This window comes from Lolium perenne, chromosome 7, assembly GCF_019359855.2.
Source record: "Lolium perenne isolate Kyuss_39 chromosome 7, Kyuss_2.0, whole genome shotgun sequence".
Taxonomy (NCBI): domain Eukaryota; kingdom Viridiplantae; phylum Streptophyta; class Magnoliopsida; order Poales; family Poaceae; genus Lolium; species Lolium perenne.
In genome coordinates this window covers 74,877,448-74,889,927 of record NC_067250.2, presented here as the reverse complement: position 1 = coordinate 74,889,927, position 12,480 = coordinate 74,877,448, and the positions used below count along the sequence as shown (strand labels likewise).

Genomic DNA, 12,480 nt, shown 5'->3' with positions numbered 1-12,480 from the left:
GGCGGATAACGACGACCTCAATGTTTGCCCCTTCCAGGATTGGCGTCGCCCGTAAATCTAGGGTTTAGTTTAGTTTAGTTATTCAAATTTCATTCAAAATTTTGTAAATAAACCTAATTTTGAATGAAAATTATAAGTTTGTTTAAACTTGATTGTTTAGTTTTCTGGAGGGTTTTCTTATGAGGAATACCAGCGTGGACAATCCTTCCTCAAACAGAGGTACCGACATCCTTCCTCAAATAGAGGTACCGATTTTTGCTACAGAGCACTGCCGAATGCCGACGCACCTGCCAACGTTTATTTAGGAGTCACCCGGTTGAAGGTGCTGTTGTATACAAACACTCTCCCTCTAGAATCTCGATCGTTCTTTTCCTCCCTAGCTTCCTCTACTGTGAAGCCAGACAGAGATAGTGGCGGCTGGGAAGGGGGTGTTGTTGGGCATGGCGAAGGATGAGAGCGTGCAGGAACCTCTCCTGCTCGCTAGCCACATACCGGATGACCATGGCGGCAGCGACGGGAGCGGCGGAGGCCTGTCGGTGCGCGAGGAGGTGAAGAAGCAGCTATGGCTTGCCGGCCCGCTCATCGCCGGCGCGCTGCTGCAGAACCTGATCCAGATGATCTCCGTCATGTACGTCGGCCACCTCGGCGAGCTCGCCCTCGCCGGCGCCTCCATGGCCAGCTCCTTCGCCAGCGTCACCGGCTTCAGCCTCCTGGTACGCACGTATCCACAGTTTTAGATACTTGCTCGGCGCTACGTACGTAGCTCAAGCCTCAAGGAGGCTGCCGCGTGGAAGATGAATTCCATTCTGCTTCCCGTGAAACCCATGTTGATATTTTGCTCAAAGAGATCTCCAGATCATTGGCCGATAAGATATGCCAATGCTCGTTCGTTCGTTCAGGGGACACCGTTGCGGTGTGGCTATCCACGTGTAGACAACATTACTTTTCAACACAAAATGTGGACTCTAGAGTCCTTGCACGTTGCTTTCCATCGTTTCATATCTCGTGGCTTTAAGATTTTCTTCCGCCTGGGTACAAAAGTCTGTGAATATCTCCAATATAAGCTCATTCGGTTGGTGACAAAACGTGGACCAGTTGAGGCCACTTCAACACAAAGACGGTATATGCAATATTGATATCACCGATAGGTGTCCACCAGGGCTTGTCCTTCCTACTAGAGATGTTCCTTTTTTCTTTTCCAGAAACAAGGTTAAAACCTCCCGTGTAATATTTTTTTTATGCTAGCTGTCATTCACTCATTCACCACTCTGCTAAAATAGACGGCTGCAAAGTCGCCCGCTCCCGAGGGCTAAAGTCCAAACGTTGTCTCCTTACGATTTTCCTCATTAAATCGACTCAAGACAATGGGGCTAAAGCATCAAACTCCCAAAGCAAGAGTAATTGAGGAATACAACAATGGCTTGAAAAATAACATTAAATACCTACTCCATCCGATCCATATTAGACTAGTTACAATGGGAAGTATCATATAGTAGTATTATGCATATGATACTAGTGTGTGATACTATCTTCACAATGCATAGTATCATGTAGTAGTATCATAAGTTAATTATATTTAGTGATTTGTAGAATCTCAATGCAAAAGTGTGTACAAGATTGGTTTGACATTAATTTTTCTAGTTCTACGTGCTATGATACAGTATCTACCTATGATACTACTACCACCTCTTTCTTCATTTATTAATGTGACACATCAGCTTTTTGCATGCATGTGATGCATGATACTAGCTATGATACTCCCATTGTGGGTAGTCTTAGTTGAATCTAGTATAGATATATCGAGATATATTTTAGGTTTAGATACATCCATATTAATAGCAAGTAAATATGAATCAGAGGCAGACGCTGATCAGAGGGAACTAAGTTTCCATTCTTTCCAACCAAAGGCTCTATGTGGGAAGTATGCAGTTGAGCCACCGGGGCCAAGCTCGAAAGGCCGGGACAAGTATGTTCACCCTAGGTTCCCGCTCTAACCAGTTGAATCAAGAACAACAACACAAGAACGTCGCCTTCAACAAGGAGATGATGATTATATCTTCTCGAAAATCCACTTTGGCTTATATATAGGACTACATGCTCCTATAGTGGAAAACCACATTTTAAATTGTCGACAAATATTGAAAATAACCTTAGGTTACATACATGACTACATATTCTATGTGTGCACATATAATTCAATGAAAAAAAGACATGTTTTGCGATATATGTACAAAAGATAATTTTCAGTGCCACAACATAACTTTACACGAGACACTTTTTTTTTGTATTATTCACCTACGCTATGTTTTTCTCTTCACAAGATGTTTCAAGACAAGCCAAAAAACACATACATGTACATTCTCAAGGAATTTTTTACTTTTTAAAAAACATTTTAAAGTGTGTTCTTATTAAAGGGAACATCTACTGCCTTCTCACATTTTGTATCTCGATCAGCTTGGAATGGCAAGTGCACTGGACACCTTGTGCGGCCAGGCATACGGCGCCAGGCAATACCACCTCCTCGGCATCTACAAGCAGCGGGCAATGCTCATACTCACCCTGGTCAGTGTCCCCCTCGCCGTCGTGTGGTTCTACACTCGCGAGATCCTCCTCCTCTTCGGGCAGGACCCCGACATTGCCATGGAGGCCGGCACCTACGCGCGATGGATGATCCCCGTGATATTCGCCTACGGCCTTCTGCAGTGCCACGTCCGGTTCCTGCAGACGCAGAACATCGTGCTCCCGGTGATGGCCGGCGCCGGCGCCGCCGCGGCGTTCCACCTCCTCGTCTGCTGGCTGCTCGTCTACGTCGCCGGGATGGGCAGCAAGGGCGCCGCGCTCAGCAACGCCGTTTCCTACTGGATCTACGTCATCATACTGGCCGTGTATGTGAGGGTGTCCAGCTCTTGCAAGAAGACGTGGACGGGGTTCTCCACGGAGGCGTTCCGTGATATGCTCAGCTTCTTCACGCTCGCCGTCCCGTCCGCTCTCATGGTCTGGTGAGCCTGCGCTAATTAATCGAGCTCTTCCTGAAGAATTGGGATTTTCACGATGCCGACTACCGTTTAGGTGACAAGGCATTTTGTATTATGCATGACTCACAACGCTGATGGATAACGCAATTGTAGTTTGGAAATGTGGTCGTTCGAGCTCATAGTGCTCCTCTCAGGCCTTCTTCCCAACCCAAAGTTGGAGACTTCCGTCCTATCCATCAGGTAACTAATGGCAGAACGAAATTACCCCATTTCCCAGTTATATTTTCGGCTCAAGCAACACAATTGCACTATTGTTATTGGCAGCCTCAACACCGCTGCCTTCGTGTGGATGATCCCCTTCGGCCTCGGATCTGCTATAAGGTAGACTTAGCCTACACCCTCCTACGGTCCTGTCCTTCCTACCATTTGTGCTGCAGCATTGCTCATCGCCAAACTGTACCTCGATTTATCATGCAGCACCCGCGTCTCAAACGAGCTTGGTGCGGGGCGCCCCAACGCTGCGCGCCTTGCAGTGCGTGTCGTCGTCTTCCTGGCCATTGCCGAGGGGCTGCTCATAGGGCTGCTGCTCATATGTATCCGCTACGTCTGGGGACATGCCTACAGCGACGTGGAGGAGGTTGTCACTTACGTTGCCCAGATGATGTTGATTATCTCAGTCTCCAATTTCTTCGATGGAATTCAGTGTGTTCTTTCAGGTATAGATTGTCATCATTTTTATTTTCCCCAATTTTCATGGTTGGGATTCAAGTGCATTGGCCCTTCCTCCCTAGAAGCTGATCAATCAGAATATCAGAAATCATTGGCATGCCTGCATTAGAAGCACAGATAAGAATGTTCTGTTCTGATTATAATGTAGGAGTTGCTAGAGGCTGTGGATGGCAGAAGATCGGTGCTTGGATCAATCTTAGCGCCTACTATATCGTCGGCATCCCTTCGGCTTACCTCATAGCCTTTGTCTTGCACGTCGGTGGGATGGTATGCCTTACTGTCCTGAATTTACAGGAGTTCTTATGTGCTAGTGGTTTTTGAGTGACTGATACTGTGAATTTGATCGGTGAATGAGAACAGGGCCTTTGGTTGGGCATCATCTGTGGTCTGATAGTGCAAGTCCTGCTGCTCATGGCCATCACAATATGCACAGACTGGGATAAAGAGGTACACTGGGATGAATTCCAGCTGGGATATCAAATTTGATGAGCTGCATTTAGATTTCACTGAGCCATATACGTTTATGGTCTAAAACTCCAAATTTTCACAGGCAGCGAAGGCGACAAACCGGGTCTACAGTTCTTCTATCCCGGCAGATCTCGCAACATAAAGATGATGCAATCTAAGCTGTCGATGTAAACAAACTAGGAAACAGACTAGGCTACATGTGCTTATAGGGGCTTTCATGCCTGGGATCACTATCTATATCTATACCTAATAATAAAGAAAATAACGTTTCCTTGGTTCGGTCCGTCGTAATGCGCTTTCGTCCACCCACCAATGCGTTTTCGTCCATCGTCCGAAGCTAAAGTTTCTATTCTTTCCATGTTTTGCTTCCTTGCAGGCCATACGAGCAGCGGAGAGTCCCGGTAGAATCCGCCCAGCTGAGTCCGGCTCAAAACCTGATCGATCCAGCCTGTAATTCAAATACCTACATGTGAGGTCCCAAACTACGATAAACTACGCAGCCAGGCCAAACCCTCGAGACTCGATTGAGTGGCTTCTCCGCGGCTGCCGTGGACAACGAAAATAAGAAGGGATTTGTGACACGCTGGGAAGAGGAGGCGTGCTAGCTAGACGTGGCCGGAATTAGAGGCGGCGGCGCGGAGGCCACCGTGGATGGACAACCTGAGATAGGTGAAGGGAACTGCACCAGATGGTCGTAGAACATATCCTCTTGGTGCGGCGGACTGGTCGATCTTGGTCGGCGGGAGTCAATCGGGCGACGGCTGCCGGGATCAATCTCAGACGACGGGAATCGGGTGATGAAGTCTACTTTGTACATGGGAGACGGCAGGCTGGCCACAGCGCACAGACAAGGTGTTGGGCTGGTAGCGGTCCAAGAGTACGCTCGTATTAGGTCAATTGCCTATCAGATCGGCAGACAATTGCATCAGGTCAATTGCATACCAGAGCAGGGGGTGAGAGCAACAAATTATTAACCAAAAAATATCTTGCATGGCCTAGCAAACGATACAATCCTTGGCAGCGACCACACTGTCTAAAGTCGGGGATGCAGCGTTGTCGCCCTGTGTTTGGCACACTGTCGACGGTCCATGCATGATCGTCGGCTCATCGCCGGGAACCAGAGCACGCCCATCCACTTTGATCGTCGCTGCGTCTTTTGGTGCTTTCAACCACAAGCCCTTTCTTCACCTTAACCTTAATCGAATTGGTAGCTAGGAAACTCGAACGTAACACTGAAATTATCATGGCTTCCCTTTTAGGTGACTGTATATATTTTTCCCTGTGTTGCCTCCGATACCACCAAAGATACCATGTTCTTTTTTACAAGCAATACCTATGTAAAACCAATCTGATCTTGGGATAAGCTCAAGATAACGGGTTGGTTAAATTAAATTATATATTTTTTGGTTCAAACTAATTTTGGTGGCTTCTAAAATTGTTGTGTTGAGGGAATTGAATCCACTTGAATTTTTAGATGTTTTTGTCTCGTATTTATGAATTTTTTTATTTGCTTGATCCCATAATTATCATCCAATTCATAGGTTAATTTTTATAGAAAAACTCGGTCATAGATTGACAATGTATCTCCCGATGCAAAGCACGGGAAACTACATAGCTCTCGAACTCGGATGCCATGGTCACTACTCAATATCCATGCATGCGGGGCGCAGCCATCGAGGGTGCGAGTGGATCTGGGCGCAGGGGAAGTCGGAGGCACACTGGCCGAAGGAGACAAGGGCAGCGGCGGGGGGATTCATTCCAGGTGGCGACGAGCAGGGGATCTAACCAGGCTAGGCGGGTCTTGGCATCAGAGAGGGGTACCGGGGCAGGGAGCCGAAGCCGGATGTGGGGAATCAATGCATTTGCATGGATGAGGTTGCCCCGGCCAGGCGAACGATTCTCCAGCGGGCGCCAGCGTGTAGCAGATTTGTCGTTGCCATAGCCTGGACCAGCGCCCGTGCCATGCAACGCATCGTCACTTTCGTCGCGACTGATGCCGCCCGGTATCATTTCGATTGGATGGAGATCGTGAAGTCAGGAAGGATGTCAGTAGGGGGGGCAGAAGAAAGGAAACGAACCGGTATGGTGGCAGCTGTGCATAACATGTGAATTAGTGAGAGGGTAAACCTATTAAAAAAAATATTGAACGATTTTTCGTGTGCAGAAATCTTAGCTTCCTATCCTTTTTTAAGAACTCGATCATGGGGATGATGTTGTGAGATATCGTTGTTTCAGAACTGATAATTCTTTCTTCAGATTTTGAAGGATACGGAAGTCCAAATTAATTAAAATGGAAATAGTGTTAACACATGATCAGTAATTTTGGTCGCTCTTCCGTAGTTCCGCCGCAGCTTGCGGGCATTTTCCTAGTTATGTGAAAAGCCTTGTGCAGGATGGCAATTTTCTGAACAGGAACTATCGAGGGGGACGAATAATTGATGCAGGGGGTGGGGCTGCCCCTTTTTAAAAAAATGAATTATGAAATCCTCTCCAAATACTACTGTTCCAAGCCCAGCCAGTACTACGTACACGATCAAAAGAAATATAGAAAGTGCTACTTAACAGCTCCTTCAGCTCAGTAATATGGTTTTGGAGCTTGGACTCCAACTCCCTAGACTTCTTGGTGACCAACTCCCTAAACTCCCTAGACATTCTTCTGGGAAGGATCTTCAACTTCAAGTAGTTTGAGGGCAGTAATTTCAGTTTCAGCCTGTTCCCAGCCTGCATAAATTTCATCAATGGCAAAGTTGAAGGAATCAGTTGTCTGATACCTTACACTAATTTTTATAAATGCAAATCTGGCAATAGAAGTAAAAATTCAGATAATAATGGGAAAAATTCAAAACAAACAGTTTTTGAAGTACACTAGCTATTGAATTAGGGTCAATTTGATATATGCCACTACAATTGTTCCATATTTGAGAAATTTCTCTGCAATTTTCATCTTTCCAAGAAATGCCCCATCAAATTCTCAATATTCTTCAAATAATGCCACTCTCATCCTTCAAAAAATGCAACCACAGTGGCATTTCTTTAAAGATGAAAATTGTAGTCGGATTTCTCGAATCTACAATAATCGCAGTGGCATATACCTGGCTACTAGAGTCTTTCAATAAATTTACCTGCGAGAGTATCTAAACTTCAGCATGCTGCTCTAGCGGATTCTCCAATTCTTCAAAGTCTCCTTGATCTCTTCATCTTTGACATCTGAGGATGCGTATGTTGGGTATCTTCATCCCTAAACCCTTTCTTTGATGGGGCATCATCCCTAATCACTGACGAGATTTCGGGTGATCGACCAAGATGTGGTGAAGCATTCGCTCTGAACCTGGCAACTGTCCTATCTGCCAAAACGTTGGAGCTTTCCCAAAAAAAAAGGTTCCTCAGCTGTTCAATGTGCATAAGATCTTGATTTTCACTTATTCCGAGCTTCTTGCAAATAATCGCAAGGCAACCGACAGCACTCTTAGACTTGTCAGGATGAAGTGGAAAATACCCAGTGCCATATAAACGTGCATATTTCCATGTATCTCTTGAATTCTCCAAAGATGGATCAAGGGCATATTTTCTGCAGATTCTGCACAATGAAATGAGAGTTTCCTTCGTAAACCGATGCCAAAGGCATGATCCTAACTGGACAAGTGATGCATGTAGTCCAAAACAAGCACGGAGGTATAAGTTTACGCCATATATTCCTGTAAAAGCCAAGTCCTGCTCATAAAGCATCTGACACATTCCTTTTGCATCTTTCAGACCTTTGAATTCATACAAGAAAGGGGCTAAGGTGTTCCGGTAGACTGGCTTTGTCGTATATATACGTTTTAAGGCCTCGATGCATTTCTTGTCTGGCTTAAACTCCGTAAGTGGAAAGCCCATATTGTAAAATGTGTAGAACATACGTGGAATGTGCTTATCAACTGCAGTCATGTAGTTATCTGCTGACTGACTGAATAAACGAAGTGTACTGGCCGATATGTATGCACATGCAGCAACATATTCATCATTTTCAATGCCCTCTGGCCTGACATACGGGTCCATACCACTTTTCCCGAATACCCTTTTGTTCAAAGTGTCAATACCTATGTCTGACGAAGCTGCACATGGGTTTTGAGCAGGGAAAACATGAGACACCATATCAAATTGTCTCATGTTCCAGGCTAACAACATGGTATTTGCAGCCCTTCTCTCTGTCATTTCATGAGTTAACCCACTAAGAACATCCTTACAGAGCTCCACTAAGTTGATTCCGTTTAACCTGTGTAGATGTATGCTCTGGCGATTTTTGAGATAGCTGTCTCTCCAAACTTTTTCTCTGACTCCTGGGTTCAGGCGATGTAGATCTATGATTGGGCGATTCATATCATTATCATTCATTAGCTCATCTCTGATAACGAGGGGAAACTTTGTGATATCCTTTTCATCGGGATATTCTGGAAGAGGTCCGACATCAAATGTGGAAACACTACTTGGTTGAGTAATGGGAATGACTGAGAGGTTTATTATAGCAGCTCGAATCTTTTCGTGCTGGTTAGCTTCAGACGAAGCATCGCTTGAGACCGGCCTCACAATCTCCTGGTTTAACATGAGCCAGCAAAATTATAAATGCTTTGAGTAAATCATAATCTCATAAAAGCAATTCAATTGTTCAAATATAAAGGGAGTGACCATGCTCCAAAGTTAGTGAGATATGTTAGCTGTCTATATATTATGCTAAAATGTATTAATTAGTGCAGTCTGCATTTCCTTAGGCAGCTTATTAACTACCTTTAGTCGAGGGAAAGTGCAAAGATATAATCAAAAGTGTACATGAGTGTGGAAAGTTGCAGAACTTCACAGCCTTAAAAATAAAAATTGTAGCGTGTAAATTCCAAGAGTGATCTAAAAACATCTCTAGTGAGCTGGACTCAATTAGAAAGGCTGTCATCAATAAACCACCATTGGGATTAAAGTAGAACATCGAGTTTACTTAGCTCCCGTAAGTCTTCTGTTGAGTTAGAACCAATCATTAATACATAAGAACATCCATTATTTGCCATTAATAACTACCGGTTCCATGATCTACTACTAAATAAGTTTCTATTCCTTATGCATATGTATCATAAGTTTCCAAAACAAGTGCCTTCTATTCCATTATTGATAATAGACCTAGCCAAAGTACCGAACGCTATGTTTTGAGTAAAAAAAAATGCTTTACGAGATCATAATAATGCCAACATGTCTCTCGCCATATACAACAATTAGTTCTTAGGCGTGAAGCAAAATAAAACTCTGATGCCTTCTCACTGGGAACTTATGCACGGCCAAAATGGACAAACAAGGAAACTGCTAAGCCTGACATGTAAAATGCATTTAAAGGCTTGGAGGTATACAAATGATGGTGATAGCACGGAGAGCAAAAGTTTTGAAAACCAATGGCATAGAGGCCATGGGACAGTCTGTATTTCTCTTCAAAAAATTCAAGCATCAATAGAACTCATGTTCAAACATTACAACTCGAGTTTGAAGAATAGACTATGATTTTGGCATCCCAATTCTGCACCCTACGTGAAGAAGCGCTTCTGATAGCTAGCCAAACCATAATCCTTAACCATTTGATGTGAATCAAATATTAGAAAGCAATCCAAAAGAAGAATGAAAAAAAACGCCATTACTCGCTTTTTCTCTATCACCATTACCATGCAACCCCGGTGCCCTACTTGAATCAGGCCAAATTATGAGTTTGGATGTTTGGTGAATTTTTCCAAGCTAGTGAAAATGGCATCAGGCCATCAGTTATCTGCGGTACAGAAATGAATGGATGGAATAGAACCTGTTCATGCCTCCGTAGCCGGCAATCCATAACCACCGAGTATTCCTGGTTGCAGATTATTGTTGCTAGCCTGAATCAAACAGTAGGTAGAAAATTATGGTAACAGAATTTGAAAACTCTAACCTTAGGAAAGGGAGCATGTTGTACTAACATAATCAGAGTTGCCAAGAACAGTGACATCACCAAAAGAGTATGCATAAATTATCTGTAAAAAAGCTCTAGGAAACGAAATTATCACTGAATTCCAACCAAATCCTAAATCTGAACTAGCACCATCTTCCATTTTAAACCAACGGGACAGTAAAATCGCGATACGTTGTGAGACATAGAATGTCTTGGTACGAAGACTGTAGCCATAGAGATTGAGAGAGAATGCTCCCACGTCCACAGATAAAGGAAAAATAAAACACTATAGTCTATAGAAGATGCTCCTCGGGAACAAAGAGGTGGAAACCTGCAATCCCTAAATTTCTAGATGCCCGGGAATCTCCTCGCCAATCGCCTAAAGCTGCGGTAAAAAATCATCCCATATGTCCTCAAAATCCCAAATCTAGATCTAACTACCAGGAAAGTTTCGGGGAATCCAGAGCGCCAAAAAAAAATGGCGACTATAAAACAAATTAAGATTGCAGATTTCTTAGAGGACAAGAACGAGGAGCGCGAGATGAAACGAAAAGATGGAATATGAGAGCATTCGTACCAGCAACCGAACCATCAAACGAAGGGGAACTCAACACCAGACGAGTAATGGTTTTCTCGTTCGCTGCCCTTTGTTTCTATTTATATTCCCCATCTTGCTCGATGCCCTTTTACCCGTGCGGCGCGACAGACGGCGGGGTTTAGGGGACGAAAACGAGGAGTCGCACTTTTTTCTAACTGAACAACAACAGTCTGAACTGTTACTCTTCCATCATCTTAAATTATGGTGCGGCTCAAGTTAAAATTATAGGAGAACCGTGGTTGGTATTTACATATCTATAATTTGACATCCATCTTTAAATGTAATATTATGTAATAAAAGAAGAAGGAGTTTGGAGACCAACACATTTCAAGGAGCTTGAAGACCTAACAGATTTGCTCGTTGGAGACAGCTTGAGTATCTTTACCATATACTATTTGTACCTTAATTATATGTCTTGTTGATTGTCAAAAAAGATGTTGCAAATAATATATGGTTAATGTCAAATTTTGCTAAGTTTGACCAATTATATAACAAAATATATCAAATTTTCTAATATCACATCAATGTTATTATAATTATGGATACAAAAGTTCATTTCTGATCTCAGGTTTAGATGCTCCCGATCTCTAGACCAATCACGTTCAGCACACTTCAACATCTGTTAGTGTAAAGTTCCCCTAGGTGACGTTGGGGCGATTTTTTCCCATTTGATTCTAGGATCGTTGTGGACGTCTCTATATCCTAGTTTGGATTTGGTTCATCGGCTGGGGATTTCATCAACTTGGGACTAAATCTTCGATCTCATCCATGTCTCTAGTCCCCCTAGCCCCCCTCCCGCGCCCAAAACTTCCACCCATATGCCTTTTGTGTTTTTCTGGGGCACGATCGTAAAACACATAAATCCTAGATCTTTGGGTTTGTTCCACTGGGAGAGATGGAGAAGGTGGAGGATCCGTTGATGGGTTTGAAGTTGTCCGAGATGGAGAATAAGTGGTTGCAGATTGGTGGGTCGGAGGGGAAGAAAGAAGGATTGACTGAGCCTAAGGCCATAGCGAAGCTGCTGTCATACAAACCAGGTCATGCAGAAGCCATGGCGATGGCCTTGGGATGGTTCGGGTGCCTGATGAAGGGTGCAACCACAATGTTTTCACTTTTTTTTGGCAAGAGTATGGTAAGAACAAAGCACTGATTGAAGGGCCCTAGTGAAAGAACATTTCATGATCTCTAGGGTTTTATGTGTTTGACAACAACACCGGTGATAATCTAACATGATGCTAAGTGTGGTAGATGAAGTGGTCACCTCCGTTGAAATCGATCCCCCAAAAAGGAAGAAAAGAAATGTGCTGAAACTGCCCCTGGCCAGCACTACCGGTGGATGCAGTCTGGCACTGCTGGTTGTTCTAGACAGTTTCGACCAAATCTCCCAGGTTTTCTATAGGGTGGCACTGCCGGGGTTTGGAGGTCGACACTGCCACTAAAACCTCTACAATGGGTAGATTTGGCTAGGGGGTATTTAAGGGGCCCTTCTTCTACCTTGGAAAGTTGCTCCTTCTCCCCATGAACACACCATTAAGTTGAGCCACGAAAATCATCGGATCTCCTCCCTCAACCACCCAAAGTTCTTGATCTTTGAAAAATCGAAGGAGAAGACCCCGATCTACATCTTCACCGAAGCGATTTGCATTTGCCCCTCATTTGCTTGAGGGTCCCTTTGCTAGTTCATGTTACTTGATTTGATCTTGTTGTTGTTTTTGTTGTTGTTGTGTTGTTACAGCTATTGAGGGCCTCCAATTCAGTTGTGGATGTGTGCCCCAAGA

The 12,480-nt window shown here is 44.1% G+C and overlaps 2 protein-coding genes across 3 annotated transcripts; one reads left to right on the top strand and one right to left on the bottom strand.

Annotated features, from left to right (window-relative positions):
- The first annotated feature begins 275 nt into the window (after positions 1-275).
- Positions 276-4,406, top strand: LOC127317032 (protein DETOXIFICATION 16). Its single transcript, XM_051347560.2, has 8 exons — positions 276-713; positions 2,455-2,999; positions 3,129-3,215; positions 3,300-3,356; positions 3,453-3,691; positions 3,853-3,971; positions 4,065-4,151; positions 4,255-4,406. Exons 1-8 carry the CDS (start codon positions 441-443, stop codon positions 4,312-4,314), a joined length of 1,467 nt encoding a protein of 488 aa, XP_051203520.1. The 5' UTR covers positions 276-440; the 3' UTR covers positions 4,315-4,406.
- A 2,201-nt stretch (positions 4,407-6,607) lies between these two features.
- On the bottom strand, positions 6,608-10,789 carry LOC127317033 (uncharacterized). Of its 2 annotated transcripts, none has more exons than XM_051347561.1 (4): positions 10,682-10,789; positions 9,982-10,051; positions 7,295-8,744; positions 6,608-6,893 (listed from the first exon to the last, which is right to left on the bottom strand). In XM_051347561.1, the coding sequence occupies exons 2-3, from the start codon at positions 10,009-10,011 to the stop codon at positions 7,347-7,349; spliced, it is 1,428 nt and encodes a 475-aa protein (XP_051203521.1). In that variant the 5' UTR covers positions 10,012-10,051; positions 10,682-10,789; the 3' UTR covers positions 6,608-6,893; positions 7,295-7,346. The 2 variants fall into 2 exon arrangements, with proteins under 2 accessions (XP_051203521.1, XP_051203522.1); XM_051347562.1 differs by having other exon boundaries at positions 7,295-8,741.
- Positions 10,790-12,480: the final 1,691 nt, after the last annotated feature.